Source organism: Triturus cristatus, chromosome 11 (assembly GCF_964204655.1).
Source record: "Triturus cristatus chromosome 11, aTriCri1.1, whole genome shotgun sequence".
Classification (NCBI taxonomy): domain Eukaryota; kingdom Metazoa; phylum Chordata; class Amphibia; order Caudata; family Salamandridae; genus Triturus; species Triturus cristatus.
Window position 1 is genome coordinate 1,108,227,968 of NC_140594.1, and position 18,175 is coordinate 1,108,246,142.

The 18,175-nt window shown below is 48.8% G+C and overlaps 1 protein-coding gene across 12 annotated transcripts in view; it reads right to left on the reverse strand.

Moving 5' to 3' along the window:
• The window catches only part of LOC146786091 (eukaryotic translation initiation factor 4 gamma 1-like), a 1,219,153-nt gene that overhangs the window by 826,787 nt on the left and 374,191 nt on the right, over window positions 1-18,175 (reverse strand). For all 12 annotated transcript variants that reach the window (XM_085635575.1, XM_085635572.1, XM_085635570.1 and 9 more), the window contains one exon: window positions 14,223-14,393. In XM_085635575.1, the coding sequence (XP_085491701.1) occupies window positions 14,223-14,393 (171 nt within the window). The remainder of the gene's footprint in view (window positions 1-14,222; window positions 14,394-18,175) is intronic.

Below are 18,175 nucleotides of genomic sequence, written 5' to 3' on the forward strand. Positions count from 1 at the left end.
CTGCCTTCTGTATATTAGAGAGGAGCAACTTTGTGACTTTTAGTGAAGGGTGGTTTTGGGCTACGACTGATTTGTACATTTGAGGCCATGTCATCAAGCAGTCACTGTTCAGAAAGCAGCCAACAGCTTTGTGACATGGCTTTAGCACCCCAGACCTCTGGTTCTGAAGGAAGGGGAGACACCTTGATTGTTTAGGTGTTGTACATCGCACTAACACATTGCCTTCTGGCAGCTTCAGAGCACTCTGAGACACTGCAAGCATACACAAATGCTAAAGCAAAGCGCTATGAAGGTAGTCGCAGTGAGCACAGTGCATTTTGTCTTGAAGAGTCCTGTGTGGTTGTTCTTTTAGGTGAAGGTATCTTCTTGGCACGATTGGGGATTAGGTGAGTTGGTCCTGTTCTGTGGGTTTGTACCTTGCTGCAGTGACATTCCTAAAACAAGCATTGGCCGCGTGGCCGTAAAAGTAACGGCCGCGCGGCCGTGAAAGCGAAAGTAATAGCGATCGCGATCAAAGCGAAAGTGATGCCGATCGCTAGGACGGGACGCGCTGTGTGGCAAGCACGCGAGTGGTGCGCGCGCAGCAGTGATTGGCGGCTGCGCGCGTGCACTCAAGCTTTAGGCCACAGGCAGCACTTTAAAAATCCCAAATACAAAATGTCTCTCCGAGCCAGCGCAAGCGCTGGGGCTCAGCGAGACCTAAAAAAGGGAGAGTTGGTCTGACAGAGGCAAGAATGCAAAAAGAGCAGAAAGATAGCCCTTGAGACTGGCCAGAGCCCAGCTGGGCAAGGTAAAGCATGAACAGCACCTCAGAAAGGGAAACAATTTGTTCGATGAACATCATGCCACAAGTTTTTTTCAACTGCAGGAATATACAGTGTTGGTGGTGAGAAGTCTGGCTGCAGGAATAATGTTACAAACTTCAGAAGGAAGGTTGAAAAGTATCAACTGCTGCCGCCCAATCTCAATGCAGGAAGACTGTGGTAGGACAGGTTTGGATGAAGGACACTCACCTGCAACGGGAGATCCCCCAGAAGGGGCAGCCTGATCATAGGATAGAGACCGGTTTAAAAGCTTGGGATACCAGTCTGTGTCCAGTCCATAGTCACTTTGACCAGGTTTTTCCTAATCTTGAGAACTCTGAGCAGAAGTGATATGGACAGAAATGCGTACAGGAGCCCTGACCTCTACGCAAGACTAAAAAGAGTCTTCGAACAAGAGACGCATTTGAAACTATGTGCGCAAAACTGACATTGCACATTCTCAGCGGAGGGGAACAAATCTAACCATGGCTCTTCCCACTTCTGACAGACCTTGTGCCACTGCCGGGTGGGTACTCCATTTGTAATCCGCTAGGTATCGACTGCTTAGTCCATCCACCCTGGTGTACAGGGGACCTGTCAGGTGTTGAACCACCAGGGATATGCCCTGCTGTTCCAGCCATGCCCATAGATGCAGAGCCTTTAGAAACCACATGATGGTGGTGTTGTCCATGAACACCTGCAACAGCCTTCTGTTGATGGAGGGTAGAAAGGCTTTCAATGCCAGTCGGACCGCACATAATTCTAGCATGTTGATATGGAGTCCGGATTAAACTGGAGATTAGGGTTCTCTGATCTCCACCTCTCCCAGGTGCCCACCCCATCCCAGAAGCAACATCGGTCACTACTGTGAGATTTGGTTGGTGAAGGGAGAGGGATCTGCCTCTGACCTAATCAATATTTGTTCGCCACCACTGCAGAGCCTTTGCAGTTCCCAGATCTGGACCAAGTGGGAGAGATTCCCCTGATGCTGCGCCCACTGGAACTTCAGGCCCCACTGCAGAGCACACATATGACATCTGGCATGTGTCAACAGCAGGATGTCAAGACGCCCAGCAGTATCTGAGTCAGTCTCACCAAAACCCAGAATAGAGGCTAAAACCTCTGCATCATACCTGAATATTCTGGACTCACAGAGGATGAGCCCGAAAGTACACTGTCCAGAACAGCTCTGATAAAAGGGAGCATCTGGGAAGGAGTCCGGTGTGGCATGTTGATCGCGAAACCCAGCAGATGCAGGAGATTCACCGTAGTCTGGAGGTGAGAGATTAAAGCCTGGGGCGAGCCCGCCTTTAGCAGCCAGATGTCGATAGAGGAAGACTGGCACCCCTGACCTGTGCAGATGAGCTGCGACTACCGCCATCGCACAAGTTACTACTTGTGTAACAATATATCTGTAAGAGACAGTGATAGATTCCTTACCTTAGAATATCCTCCGGCATCAGACTGGATCTGGAAAGTTTTGCTAGCAGTACCCCTGAGCTTCAGTAGGTGGTGGTGTGCGGCTCAGTATTCACTGGCGTCGTAAGCAAAGAGATGACATCACGGAGACTACTTCGGCGCCACCCATGCGTGCGGACGCTTTTTTTCGTGCCAGCAAGTGCAGATCCGGTTAGAGCACGTACCTTAGTCACTTTTTGACTACCCTTTTTGTGACGGTCTCCTTTTATCCTTGGTGCACGTAGGGAAGCCTGGATTTAAGTCTTGTGGGGCCTGCCGTTGCAATATGTCAGTGGCGCACCCCCACGATGTGCCTCTACTGCTTGGAGACCGACCATGACTCCCGGGACTGTCAGGCCATGGCCCCGAAGGCCTTGAGGGAGCAGCGCCAGAAGCTGCTGGAGGTCCAGCACTCGTCCCTGTGCCATTCCAGGGACCATTCCCAGGAACACTCGCGGGGCCGCAGTTATCACTCCTCGGGCTCCAAGTCCTCGCCCTCAGATTCGGGTAAGCGACGACATAAAAAAAGAAGTCGAAGTAGTGAGTTCGCTCTCCGACGTCCCCCCATCGGCCCTTGGATGCGGACAGGGGGTTCTGCCCCTGCAGCTCCTTTGGAGCCTGGGAGTCCCGCGGCCTACCCGCCTTACCCGGGTCCGTCGGAGACTCCCAAACCGGTGCAAGAATTTCTTGCTACCATGGACCACCTTTTTAGGCCTTGTGCCGGAAGATCCAGCTTCGGCACCACAGGAACCTGCGCGGTTGACTCCGGCCCCACAAGGTCCAGCGCTGCCGGCTCAGACCCCAGCGCGACCCTCAGCTCCGCCTCTGCAGTGGGTGCAGTTTGTCCTACCCTCGCCACGGTTCCAGGACCCTTTTTTTCCTACCTGGGATCCACCTTAGGACGCGGTGCCGGCTCGGCCCCAGCTGGCGCAGTTTCAGACACCGTATGTTCCTTCTCTGGCTCCAGCTCTACCGCTGTGGTCTGTTCCCCATGCAACAGAGGTGGAGGACGACTGGGAGGTGTCCAAGGACCCTCTTGCCAGTCAGTGCAACTCTGAGCAGGACTGGGTGGACGACTTGGAGGACGCCGGCGACCTAGACTCCTCTTCTGACCCAGGGTTTGCCTCTCCCCCACCTACCAAGGAGAAGGGCGCCTCCTACACGATGGTTCACCATCTGGCAGCAGAGGTCCTTAACCTTGATCTTCCTACCGTGGCCTCAAAACTAATCTCACTGAGGTGCTCCAGACCGCGTCCACTTTGTCGGAGCCCCTGCTCCCCTTTGACGCCCTCACCGACGTCTTTTTGGGCACTTGGTCGTGGCCAGCCACAGGGGCCCCTGTGGATAAGAATGTCGCCAGGGGGTCATCGCCCGGTGCCTGGTGACCCCGCGTTTGACCACTCATCTTACGCCTGAGCCTGGTCATCCAAGCCTCTACTTCAGAGTGCCTTTCCCACGGCTCAGCCAGATAAGGACTCTAAGAAGCTGGAGCAGTTTGGTAAGTGGTTGTTCTCTTTGGCCAGCTTGGGGCTGCGGTCAGTGAACACCGCCTGCTTATTGGGCCGCTATTCCCACGCGGTGTGGGCTACAGTTGCACAGGTGTTGCCTCAGTTTCCTGAGGAGGTCCACGCTGTGCTATCCCAAGCTGTTGCTGAGGGTAAAGATGCGGCTAAGTTCGCCATTCGGTGTGGTTTGGACACCGCGGACTCACTGTGTAGGGCAATTACTACGACTGCCGCTGCGTCACCACACCTGGTTGCGATCTACCAGGTTCTTGCCCGATATCCAGAGCTCACTCATGGACATGCCCTTTGACGGGACTCGCCTGTTTGGCAATAAGTCCGACAGTGCACTGGAGCGTTTTAAAGACTCGCAAGCCACGGCAAAGTCCTTGGATCTTTTTGCAAAGAGCCCGGCCACTCCTGGTTTTCGTTCCTTTTGTGGCCCCGGCAGAGGGGCCAAGGCATGTTCCTTCAGCAAGCCTGTGCAGACCCAGCCTCAGCGTGGCCGCAGATTCCGCAGGGGCAGGTCTGGCAATCAGCGTGGGGGGGGGGGTTGAAGACCCCGCTGCTTCTACCTCCAAACCTTCCTAATCAGAGTCTTGTGGAGCACCCCACGCCGGTGGGTTGCAGGATCTGCCACCACCTCCCCCACTGGCACGATATCACATCGGACAAGTGGGTGTTGCAGATCATCCGCAGGGGTTACTCCCTTCCCTTTCAGTCTTCCCCTCCAGCCATGCCACCTCGGTGCCACCGCATGTCAGGGGATCACTTGGTGCTTCTCCAGCAGGAAGTCACGGCCCTCTTGGCCAAGGGGGCCCATAGAGTGCGTTCCTGGGCCGGAAGTAGGGAGTTGTTGTTATTCCCACTGCTTTCTGGTCCCCAAGGACAAAGGGGGCCTGCGCCCCATCTTGGACCTCCGGACCGTCAATCGCTTCCTCCGGAAAGAGAAGTTCAAAATGCAGATTCTGGCTCAGGTCCTGGCTGCCCTAGAACCTGGATGGTAGCGTTGGACTTGCAGGACGCATATTTTCACATCCCCATCCTACCGGCCCACCAGCGTTACCTGCGGTTCACAGTCGGGCAGAAGCATTTTCAGTTGCCCTGCTCCCCTTTGGCCTTACCAGCGCCCCTCGGGTGTTTACGAAGGTGATGGCGGTGGTCGCAGCTCACCTGCGCAGGTCAGAAGCGTCAGTCTTCCCTTACGACGACTGGTTGTGGAAGGCGGGCTCGCACCAGGCAGTAGTCAACCACCTTCAGACTGCGGCCGACCTCCTGCATTTGCTGGGGTTCTCCATCAATGTGCCGAAATCGCATTGAGTCCCTCTCAGAAGCTCCCCTTCTTTGGAGCGGTTCTTGATTCGACACTGTTTCGGGTTTATCCTCCCGAGATGCGAAGTGTTGGAGTTTTGCATTCTGGTGTGTTGTAAATAGGTCTGTTTGCGGTGTCCCCCACCTTTGGAATAGCTTTTCTATGTCCTGCTGGTTGATCTCCCATTCGTGGGATGCTGACGTCTGCCTGCTGAGTCAGTCTGCCTCCACATTGTCTTTCCCTAGGCGATTTATTGCTAGCAGGTCTAATCTTAGAGGAATGGCCCATGCCCATATTTCCTGTGCTAGCCGTGACAGGGCTACTGAATACGTTCCATCTTGTTGCTTTTAAGGCTAGGAACAGTCTTTAGTTCCAGGTAATTGATGTGTCTGATCACATCTTGCTGCGACCATAGACCCCTCACCTTGAGTTGGTTCATGTGTGCGCCCCACCCCAGCTGTGAGGCGTACGTTGGGATGGTCACTGTTTGAGTTGGTTGTGTGAATGATTTCCCCTGTGCTATGCTTTCCTTGTTCCACCATGCCATTTCCTGGTGCACCATGTCTGTAACAACCACTAGATCTTCCCAACTCCCTGTTGCCTGTGACCATTGCCGCTGTATCCATTCCTGGAATGGTCTCATGGAGTGGAATATTTGGGACTAGGTGGATGCATGACGCCATCATCCCCATCAGCTTGCTCACCGTCCTCACTGTCAGAACTTGCCCCTTGCAGTAAAGACGCGTTTCCTTCAGTATCGCCAATGTTCTTTTCCTGCTGGGGAACACTTTGGCCTGTATGGTGTTGATCTCTGCCCCTAAGAATATTTTGATCTGTTCCGGCGCGGTTGACGATTTTTCCCAATGGATTGAGAAACCAAGTTGGCTCAGTTTTTGTACGACCTGCTGGATGTGTTCTTTGCAGTGGCTATATGAACTTGACTTTACGAGCCAGTTGTCGAGGTAGGGATATACGTGTATTCCCTGCCTTCATAGGTGCGTTGCTACTGCTGCTAGGCATTTTATTAACACCCTTGGTGCAGATTGGAGTCAGAATGCCAATACTGTGAACTGATAGTGGGTTTGGTTGATCACAAACCTTAGTAGAAGTTTGTGCTTGATGGGGAGGTGCAAGTACGCTTCCTTTAAATCTATAGTTGCTATGTAATCCCCTTGTATTTGTGGTATTACTTCCTGTAAAGAAGTCATCTTGAATCCGAGTTCTTATGAATTTGTTCAAGAATCTCAGATCCAGCATAGGTCTTAGCGTTTCGTCCACTTTTGGCACGAGGCAGTTAGTGGAGTAAACCCCCTTGTTCCTTTGGTTGTACGGTACTACCCGTTTCACCATCTTGCTGAGCAGTTCCTTTGCTTCTAGTTGCGAGATCGAAAGTTCCTTTGCTGAGTGAGCCTTGTTTCTTGGTTTTCTGTTTGGAGGTTGTTTTTCTAGCTCTATGCAGTATCCGTATTGCATAATGTTGAATATCTTTTGTCTGTAGTGACCTTCCTCCACTCCTTGATGAAGTGATTTATTCTGCCTCCTACTGGTGTATATTCAAGGGACTCTTTTGTGTAATATTAAGTTTCGGTTTTTGTCTTTGTGCCCGCCCGAGGTGTTGCTAGGGTGGGTGCGTGCTCCATGGTGAAGTCACTTGGAGGAAGGTTGTCGGCCTCCTCTTCGTGTCTGTCCTCGTCAGTTTCCGCACCCTCGAAAGGACTGGCCCCGTGGCTGGTACTGCCAGTTCTGCTGCTGGCCTTGGTGGTTCCCTTGATAGCCTTGTTGGAACGTTTGGTGAGATGTGGTAGGCACGTTGCCTCCCCTACCACCTGGCCTTCTTGCGGTTGTACTTCTTCTCATTCCTCTGAACTGCAGGGCTCCCATGGATCTTGCCGTCTCCTTGTCCTTTTTGAGCTGGGTTAACTTGTCGTCAACTGGTTTGACAAACAGTTGCTCTCCATTAAAAGGTGTGTTCAGGATGTTGCTTTGTACCTCTGGGTTTAATCCTGAAATTCTAAGCCATGCGGGTCTTCTCTCGGTCACTCCTATCATCATTGGTCTGCTGGATGTCTCTGCAGCATCCAAGGCCAATTTTAAACATGTATTTAACATGTATTTGCGATTCTCCTGCCCTCTTCTACCAGGTGAGCTCCTCTTTGTTGGTACTGGTCTGGTAGATGCTTAAGGAGTTGCCCCACTTCATCCTAGTGCTGGTAAGCATGCCTGTTGATCAGGGCGTTGGAGTTTGCGATGCGCCAATGGATTGCCGCATTTCGCTCCACCTTTCTCCCCGTGAGGTCCTTCCTTCTACTTTGTCTGGAGGTGGTCTGGCATTTGTGGGTACATTGGCCCTTTTCCTGGCCGTAGCTGTAATTATGTAATCTGCTGGCACTGACCCCTGGATGTATGCAGGGTCCTTTAAGAAATGCTTATTCTCCGTCCTTGGAGTCACTGCTTTGCATACTGCTGGTTCTTTAAAGGCCTCCCTTCCTGGGGTCAACCCACTAGGGAGCATGGGCAGGAATTGGCTCCTAGTTTGTTGAGGCAGTAGTTTCCAGAAGAAAACATTCCTTGGGCTTTTCCTCCTCCATTTTTACCCCATACGTCTGTGCAGCCTTTTAAACGACCATATTGTAGATCCAAATGTCGTCTGGCAGTGAAGGCCTCGAAGGGTACGTGTCTACCCCTTCTTCCGGCGATTCGGCGTCAAGGTCATGCCACTCCAAGTCTTGTGCCTCCAAGGAAGTCTAGTCCGGGTAGGTCTGCTGATCCTAGTCGTCTCCGCCCTCGAAATATAGGGCCTCTCCTCCTGTTCAGGCGTTTCAGGAGGATTTGCGTTGTCGTCTTTTGACTTTGAGCAAGTGTTTCGTCGGGATGGTGTACTGGCTCCTCTTTTCATCGAAGTCCCTTCTCCGCTGCAGGATGCTTGCCGTTTCGGCCTAGAGCCTCCTCTTCCTTTCCATCTCAGCAGCCTGTTCGGCGTCTAGGGTTGGAGCGCTCCACTTCGAAGTAGTACACGTGGAGGTAGCGGTTGGCCCTTCTTTTCTCGGCACCGAAGTGTCCTTTGCAGGGGTATCCTTAGACTACCTTGCTCTTTCGTGGGCTTTCGCCATCTGGGAGTCCTTTTCGAAGGATCCGCTGGGCTGTTTGTCCTTGGTTGTTGCCTTCGCCGAGTGCTTCGGGGCATTGCTCCATTTGAGGACTCCGCTTCACTCAGAGTGTCGCTCAGGGCTTTAGCTTCACCCTTTCAAGTGCCGCTCAAATGTCTGCGGGGGTCGACGACTCCCTTACTTCCTTCGACGTCTTCTTTTGGACCTCAATGACCGTGCAGTCTCCCGATCCCTTGGCGATGTCTTCCTCTCCACTGGAGAGGCCCAAGTCTCGGAGCGAAGGAGGTGGCCACCTGCCCTCGCATGGTGGGGTTCGCCCTTCTCTCTTACCCGGAGTGTCTTGGGTGTGAACACAGAGCACGCGGTGCAGTCCTCGCTGCTGTGGTAGAGGAGCAGGCAGAGGTTGCAGACTGGATGCTGGTTCTTCCGGACGTATTTGTGATGGCTATTGGTGCAAAACTTGAAGGGTGTTTTGTGCATCCCAGCTCTCAGGGAGCCCTCTGCAAGCGCATTCTCCATTGAACGTCGAGATCTTGGTCAAACACCTTCTCCCTCGTCGTCCCGGTTACCTGGACATGTAGTCTGGTGTGTCTCAAAACTTTGATTTGACGATTCTCCTTTTCGTGGATTCCTCTTCCAAAAACTCTGGAACTCTTCGGTAACAATCCAGACCCAACGGCGGAAAAAAGAATCTGAATATGGCGACAAAAGATGGGAGCTTCTGCAGGAAGCGCGTCGACGTCACGAAGGACACCAAATGGTGGGGTGGGATGTAGACTCCTACCTGAGCCACGAAAAAAAAAAGTAGAAAGAAAATACTACGATTCCGGACCCAAGCACTAGATCGCGGAATAATGCACAGCATAGTGAATCCAGAAAGATTCACGCTGCAAAACTGATGTGCAGAGTCTGTCCAGGTTCCGAGGTACTAGGCCCTGAACACCAATGTTCCTTCGTCGCATCGGCTGACTGATGAGAAGTCGAAGCGCACTTGTGTTTCTTTTGGGCCTCTTACCTGAATAACCAGACCATTTAGAATGGGACGAAAAGGAGATTGAACTCCTAGAACGGTCCTGTGTCCTTCCTCTCGACAGGGACCATGAGTCGCATGCCAGCCCGCTAGCAGCTTCAGGGGCCGCACCCGCAAAGCCTTCGACGCCATGGCCAAAGAAACAAAGCATAAATTGGGGTATGGTCACACTCCAGACACCACAAGCAAACGAGGTGCGGGTTTCAGACATGCCAGTGACGGGGTTTAAACACAGATTTCCCAACAACATCGACAGACCAGGAGGGGGAAAAAAAAAACCTTTAAAAGTTTGACAAAATGTCAAAGATTCTGTCACAAACAGGGGGTAGCTCTTCTCTCAGATAAGCATTGGCTGGCATGAAGAGAACCTACATCAGTGCACCAAGGTGGCGCTTATAAGTGACAGACGTCACTTCCGGAGCAAATGACGACATGCACAGCCGACCAACACCTCCTACCGGTGTGCAGGAGTACTGCTCAACAAATCTTCTGGATCCAGTCTGATGCCTAGGGAAATTCAAAGGTAAGGCATCTATAGCTAGAAGTCTATCAGATTGGTCTCTTTGCCCCCTCCAAAAACCTTTTATTTACTGGTGGCTTGAAGAGGCTTCTTCCTAGGTGTCATCTTGCACATGCCACTATTGCTGCTAAGTGTATTTTTAGCAAGGCATAGGTTAGGTTGTCTAGCTCGCGTTTAAAGTATCTGACTACTGTGGCTTCCTATGTTTTGCGGTGACCCATCCTTGGTGCAGGAATAAGGAACTGTATCTCTACCATTTAGCTGAATAGCACCTTCTTGCCTCCAAAGACCATATTTTTTTTTGTAAATATTTTTATTGAAATTTTGAACATAAAGCAACACACATTGGCATCAAGTTCCGCAGTATACCAACCCATTGAGAGTGCAACGAAACTTTCAGGACATTTTCGAAAAACAAGGAGCTCCTTTCGGCTTCGCAAGTCCAAAGACCATATTGAAAGGTTCAGGTGGCCTAGCTATATCCTCAGGAGCCAAGCTCAAGGTGCTTACTTCCAAGATGTGGATTCTCACCCCTTTGCAATTCCTTACGACTAGGGCTGTGAGGTGAAATGGTGGTAAAGTGTGTGCAAATCTTCCTGACCAGTCTATCAACCGGGCATTCTCTTGGAGCAGTGGCATAGGTGTCTGGATGCGAAGTCTTGTCATTTTGCGTTTTCGGGTGTTGCCAAACAATAAATCTGTTGTGCACCAGATCTCGGAGCACCTGTCAGTTTAGTTCCCATTCGTGTGATACGAATACTTGTCTGCAGAGTTAGTCTGCCTCGGTTTTGCACTCCTGGCAGGTTCATGGTTAAGGTTATTCTTCACGGAATGCCCATGTGCATATTTCTTGGGCTAGTTTGGACAGCAGGTGTGAATGTTCCACCTTACTTGTTCAAACAGAGCAGTCGTTGAACTATTTGTACTGACTGCTTCACCTGTGTCTGAAAGGCCTTTATGGCCAAGACAACTGTTTTTAACTCCAGGACATTTATGTGCGATTGTTTCATCCGCTCTCCTTAGTCCTCAGATTTTCACCTCCCCTGTGTGTTCCCCCGGTCTGTGTGGGTTCGTTCATGGTGATTTTTGGAGAAGGCTGTGTGAAGGGTCTGCCCCCAGTTATGTTGCTCTTGTTCCACTATTTCATCTCCTCTTCCACATTGTTAAACGCGCTAGATTCTCTCAAGACAGTTGGTCTTTGACCATTGGTTCTGGAACCACAGGGGTTTTGGGGGGGGGGGGGGGGGGGGGGGGGAGGTGGGGGGATCACGAGTAGTCTTCGATGCAGTATAAGAATGCAGAAGGCCATCAATTTCCAAACAGTCCTCACTGTGAGAGACTACCCCTTGCAGTAGTGGGAAGCTCGGTCTGTGAATGCTTTAGCTTCCACCATGCTGATCCTTGCCCTGTTAAGGCCTTTTCCCTTCCTAGCTTTGTAGATTTCTCCAGGATGATTGTGAAGCCTAGTCTGTGGAGGGAGTCCATGACAGTTCTGATGTTCTTGCGTTGATATTGGTATATGTGGATCTCCTTCAGTAAGCTGACAGTAGCCAGGCATTTTGCGAATACCCTTGGTGCAGACTGGATTCAGAAAAGGAGCACTTTAAATTGGTAATGGTTTTAGTTGACAACGAACCACAGGTATTTCTTGTGCTTGAGGTTGACTGGAATTTATAACTGGATGTCCTTTAAGCCTATGGTTGCCCTTTAGTCTTAATCTCGCAGCCATACATCCTGTAGATTGCACATTTTGAATATTTGCAAATATAGGATTGTTAAAAAATTGAGTTCTTGAATTGGTCTAAGCAACTTGTCTGGCTTTGGGATGACAATGTTAATAGAGTAGCTTCCTGGCATTCGGTCGCCCCTTTTTTCAAGAGGTACTGCACCTCGCATTGTAGGTAGTGTCCATCCTCTTTCGAGTGTGCTTTTTCTTGGTTTGACTTCTGGAGGTCTCTTCACTAGTTCTATGCAATAACTGTGTTGGACAATGTTGAATATCAATTTGATTGTGACCTTCCCCCACTCCTAGAGAAAGTTCTTTATCGATATCTTGCCACTTGTTGACGCGTTCATCGCTTGGAAAAACTGTTAGTCCTTTAGCTCTCCGTCCTTGAAGATTTCCGGTTCTTGTGGCTCGGGCGCTGTCTGTGTATAGTTCGACGTACTCTAATTCCTCCTGGCTAAGTTCTCCCAAGGGCTTTCAAATACTTGAAGGGATGCCTCAAAATCTTTTCTCTTGCAGAAGCGCCACAATTTGGGCCTACAGCACCTTTCTCATCTGGGTCAATTGCTTTCTGCATTCTTTTCTTCAGAGCCAGAGCTTCAAGGTCTGTGTACCTTTGCCCTTTCTCGCCCGACATCGCTGACGTCTGCGGGGTGTGACCTCTACTGGTATCATTGCATCGGGACCCATCAGGCTTTGTATTTAGACTTCGCTATCGAGGAATCTTTTGGCACGGAGGTAGTTTCGGAACTTTGAGTCTGCCATCATTTGTTCAGCTCCCGCCCCCCCCCCCCCCTGCCACTCTCTGTACCAGAGATCTTTTGTCGGGGGTCTCACTTAGAAGTTTCTTTGAGGGTCCATGTGCCATCTTGACTACATCTTGCTTGGCATCCGACCCTTTGACTTGTGCAGTTTGATGCCCCTTTTGTCCCCTTTGCTCAACAGCTCAAGCTCTTCGGGATAGGCACATCTTTCACACCTGTATGGTGGCATAGTGTGCCTTTCTGCTTGGCTCTGGGCTGACTTCTTGCAGCCTTCGGGGCTATGATCTCTGGATAAGCAGAGGATACACACGATAGTTGTCCTTCTGGGCAAATTTGTGGTGCCATATGGGACAGAACCTTAAAGGGAGTGTTCTCCATTTCCCTTGACGGGTCTATTGTCTGATCTGTGCTGTGCTTTCCCCAACTGCATGGTCGCGCTTCCACATGTTAATCTATTTTTCCGTGCTGGTCAGTGTTTTTCGGTGCTTTGTGTTTTCTCTTCTACAGATGTCCCTTTATGGTGGATATTCTCTCTCCCCCATTCGACGATCTGTCGAACCACAGTCTTTTTCTTCAGTGTCTGCAGAGCTTTGCTTTATTCTTTCAGACCCAACGTTGGAAAAAAGAATCTGAAGATTACTACCACACAGAGTTCTGGGGCACATGTCTGAAGTCACAGAACAGACATAGCACCAAACTGCCATACACAACCAGCATTAAAAAAAAATACAATAGGACTAACAAAGCATTCCGGACCCAACCACTAGATGGATTAATGCACAGCATGTGAATCCAGAAAAGGATTCATGCTGAAAAATCTAGTAGTCAATTTTTGGTTTTACGGGGAAGAGGTGAATTTCTTTTTAAAGGAGACTTAGTGCCCTCAGAAATTAGACATAATACAATCAGCAAAAACAAGAAGGATTATGTAACATGTCCTAAAGTGCCAATTTAAACTGCTCACTAAGCAACAAGCAACCTATAGACTTGTCCTACAATATATTAAGAATCATACTTTACAAAGAAGGAATCTTACAAATATTTAAGGATACAGTTCCCCAATCTTGTACAGATGAAACAAATTGGCCAGCACCTTTTCCCTTGGCCCCATGAAAAATAACTGAAAAAAACTCTGCAAACAACCCATTCAGCTAGCTTGTAGAAAACAAGTAAATGTACTTTTCAGCTATGCATTCTAAATGCTCATAAACTGTTCAACCTACCCCACATTTCCTTTCAAAGAAGGCAAGGTTGCAGAGCGCTCAACATCTAAATAAAATAACTTTAGATCTTAAGTCTTTACAACCATGGGCAGACAGCCAATAAAAAGGGCTCAGATAGTTACATCTACCACTTCATTCATCTCATGACATCAACAAGTTTGTTAAAATACAGGTAAAAAAAACAGTCTCAAATACAATTTGAATTCAATAGTTTCTTTAAGAGGATTATACGCCTGCATGCTTCTGAACCATGAAGACTGCATCGGACGCTCAGCTAATTCCAATCTAGTCAATCTTCTGCTCAAAAGTAAGGTCATTAGAATCACGCCCTTCAGGGTTCTGCACCTTTTCTCCCCTATTACAGCCACACAGTATCTGTAACTCTGAGCTAAACAAGTACCCCCTAACAACTTTACCTTCCCAGGACACGCTGGAATGGGACAGATTTACGTGAGAAAGTCTTAAAGCTTGTAAACTGTTAATCCAAAATATGCATTACAGATGTTAAAGAAACAAAAAGAGGGATTCATCTAATCACTCTCAACCATGCTGGTAACGACATCTGAATCTTCAGGACTAATTCCTGCCATCAGTGGGATCATGCGACTGCTGGGTTTGTGTGACAACTAAGAGTCGAGCGATTATTAAACGCTACAGGACAATGACACAAACAAGAGAGAAGGAAAGCACAAGATGGGAGAGAGCAAAAATACAATGGAAAGAAGGAAACCAAGTGACACCAAACAATGATGGGCTTAATGGCAGCACAGTTCTCACCTGCCCTTGAATATAGTATCCTTGAGAAGCAGGGTATGAAAGCTGGGAAGGGATCATCATCACCTGAGAACCCGCTTGGTAGACGTGAGCCGGGGGCACTGCCCGGGCAGAAGTCGTACTCTGAACTCTGGAAGCACTTGTCGGAGGCTGGGCTCTGCTCTGATAAAAATGCTACAGTTGAGAAAGAAAAAAAAATGTAAATCATGAAGCCAGTAAACTTTAGAACAGGTTTTTTTATAGTGTACAAGCATCTCTGAATTGTCTAAATAAAATTCTACAATTTCAGCACAGGCCACACCACCCGCTTGCTTAATATTAAGCCTCCCAATCAAGTTCCCAAATTTTTCCTGCCAAGCATTGTTGGAGCATAGCATAAGCCTAAAGAGAGGATGTCATGATGGGCATTGTGAAGCGGGTGTTAGAATGAAGAGCATTAGAATCAACCTGAAGGTCACTTGTGTGATCTTTTGTCAACCTTTGCCAATAGTTGGAAACCCAATTCCACACCCCTTAAAAATACTAGGAGTGGAAAACATCCCAAATTGGACTAGAAACTGGGTGATGCAAAGTGAACTTTATTTGGTGGTCACCCCTTAGTTAAACACTGGGGCACTGCTATTGTGTACCAAGTGCATGTGCTCTGACTTTTAAAACATGTTGAAATTGGCTTAAACTCCGATTGGCCCATTTAACTTTCCTATAAGGCCATAGTAAATTGTACACAAGTGCGGCCGTGGCATAGAAAAAAATGCTCGTAGTGGACTGCAGCACCTATCACTACAGTGAAAACACTGCTCAAGTATAGGGCAGCATATTAATGACTGCTCCACAGACCTATCAAAATCAACCTTTTAACAGTTACAAAAATCTGATTTCAATTCTTAAATAAGTCACCCCTAAGCGTACTTTGCTGCCTGCAAGGTATGGTGGATAATACTTAAGAGTGGAACGAGTGCGATATTCAAAATCTCATGTTTGCCCAAAACTTTGTCGCTGGTCAGGTAGTAGCCGGAACCTAGGAAAAGCCAAACTATAGATTATACACTTTCATCTACAACTGTTGACCTATATAAAACTTTTCATATTTATTAAAAAGCCAATCTAATTGTAAAGAGATTTTATTAAATAGCTGGGAATCTTCACTTTTAGAAAGTTCTCTACCCTGCCTGCAGATCGAGTAGGAGCATAACCTCTCCAGCAACTGCCCAGACTAATACTTGGTCTGAATGAGGCATTAAAGTTGTGAAATCATTCCTGGAGCTACACAATAGGTTGAACATGCAGGGTGGGGGCGTGGGCATCCCTTTTCAGTAAGAAAAGGTTTCTAGTTATAGTTATAAATATCTCAGAAAAGCACCTAAAGGGTTAGGACAGCCAACATTTCAGTGACAAAAAGCAATATTCAGTGGTAGAATGAGGTCTGCTTCCACACAACAGTGGCGTGCAATTCTGTCAATCTCAAAGGTGACGGGAAAAATCAGTCTCCAATTGTTGTTCGAAAGCAGAATAAGAAATAAAATGTCAGAAAGGAACTAGAAGAATCAATAACAGTGATGGAAGTTTTGACTTTCTCCAATTTTATGGATCAGAGGTGGCGGAATGAGACCAAGAAATTTGAATGACCAAGACAGACTGCATGAACGAGGAAATTTGCTCATTATCCAAAAGTTGTGTTGAACGGATTAAATCGTATTCTTTGTCACCAACCTGTTTAACTCCAGAACCTGTAGGAAAATGCCATTTGTGTCATGGTCACACCAAGTTTTTGCCCTAGCTCTGTTTTTTTACTGAAAGCACTGCCCCCCCCACCCCCGTAACCCCCTAACCCCCCCCCCCCCAACACCCCCCCCCCCCAAACCCCCCCCCCCCCTCCCCCCCCCACACTGGTTTTCTTACTCCAGTATTGGAACTTTCATAGATTCCCGTTGCTTGTATCAGAATAGCTACCAGTTAGAACGCACATTTTGTGTAACAATACAATGTTATAAAATCTTACAAGATGCTTCACACTCAGTGGAGATACAAATTATCCATAGAGACTTGGCAATAGAACAGTAATTAAACAGAAAGAAAGAGTAAACGCATCTAGACTTACAAAATGTGCTAATAGACAATAAAAAAGGAAGGAGGGTTATAAGGGAAAGCTCACCGCTCATTGAAAGGTTCCTCAGGACTGCCTGTCCCACTGCAGCGTCACTATGAGTGGAAGAGTCCAAGCAGTAATGCTTTGTAAATGTATGGGCACTGCTCCATGTCGCTGCTCCGCAAATGTCCTTGACGGGCACTCCGGCGAAGAGAGAAACTGAAGACATAGCTCTCATAGAAAGCACCCGACCCGTCCTTCTAGGGGCTTGCCAGCCGCTTGGTGACAATATTGTATTGCGCTGGCAATCTATCGAGCAATACCCTGCTTTGAAAGAGGGAAACCCTTGAGAGGAGCACTGAAAGCCACAAAAAGCTGTTGATCTTCTGAAGTCTTTGGTACGTTGAAGGTAAAATTTTAGACATCTTTGACCGTCCAGAGAGTGTAGAGCCCTCTCCGCAAGAGTAGTGGGTCGAGGAAAAAAAGATTGGAGTGTAACTGGTTCATTCAAGTGAGTCTGAAGGTACCTGCAGGATAAATTTAGGATTAGTTTTCAGAATCAAAGTGTCTTTTAAACTGCAAGAGCGGTTCTTGAATAGTGAGAGCGTGCAGTTCACCTACCCTTCTGGCAGATGTTAAGGCGAGAAGGAGAGCCACCTTCCGTGAGAGGAATTTAAGGTCCGTCCTATGAATTGGTTCAAAAGGTGGCCTCATGCGTTGAGTAAGAACAAAGTTAAGCTGCCACAGAGGCAGTGGAGGCCTAACTGGTGGGAAAACTCTAAAAAGTCCTTTAAGAAATTGCTTCACAATCCTTGTCGACCAAAGGGAAGGCCCAGAAGAAGTCAGTCTCAATTTAGAGATGGCTGCAAGGTGCACTTTGATAGAAGAATGAGCGAGACCTGATTTAGCCAAAGTCAGAATGTACCGCAAAATTTAATGAGGAGCAGAAGAGTAGGGATGAATCTTTTCTTGCCGGCACCAAAGGCAGAAACGTTTCCACTTCAAGCGATGGGTCCCATTTGTACTTGGGGCTCGAGCTTGAGCAAGCACCTCTCTGCATTCTGCCAAGATATTCAGATCCTGAAATTCTCGGTGCTCAGGAGCCACGCTGATAACTGAAGAGAGCTCGGATCCGGGTGTACCACCTGGCCCTGCGACAGTCAGTAGCGAAGGAATTGGGCGCAGATTAACTGGACGGTCCAGGGAGAGTAGAAGCTCCGTAAACCAGAACGGGCGGGGCCAAGCCGGGGCCACCAGAATCATCCTGCAGGGTTCCGTCTTGAGCTTCCGGAGAAGTCTGGGAATTAGTGGGATCGGAGGAAAAGCGTAAACAAAGGCGCCTGACCAGACCATCGAAAGCGCATTCCCCAGCGATCCCGGATGGTGATGCCTGCTTGCGTAGAGCCGGCATTTTTTTGTTCTCTGGAGTGGCAAAGATCAATTGGTGTGCTCCAGAGTGTGAAAATCCACTCCAGAATGTCGTGGTCTAATTCCCACTTTTGGCTCACTGATTTCAGGCGACTGAGCGTGCTCGCTGTCTTGAGGGCACCTGGAAGATGTTCCGCCGAGAGCAATACCTCCAGCTGCATTACCCATTTCCAAATCTCCTGAGCCTCTTTGGATAGTTGACGAGACCTTGTACCTCCCTGCTTATTTAAGTAATGCATGGCGGTCGCGTTGTCCGTACGGACCAAGACAGAGGATCGTTGATTCTGTGGAAGGAAGGCCTGCAAGGCAAGACTAATCGCCCTCACCTCTAGCAGATTGATGTGGAGGAGGCGATGCTGAGGCAGCCAGCGGCCGCTTACCTGAAAGTCTTGTAAGACTGCTCCCCAGCCTTCTAGTGAGGCTTCTTACTAGAGGTGCTGGA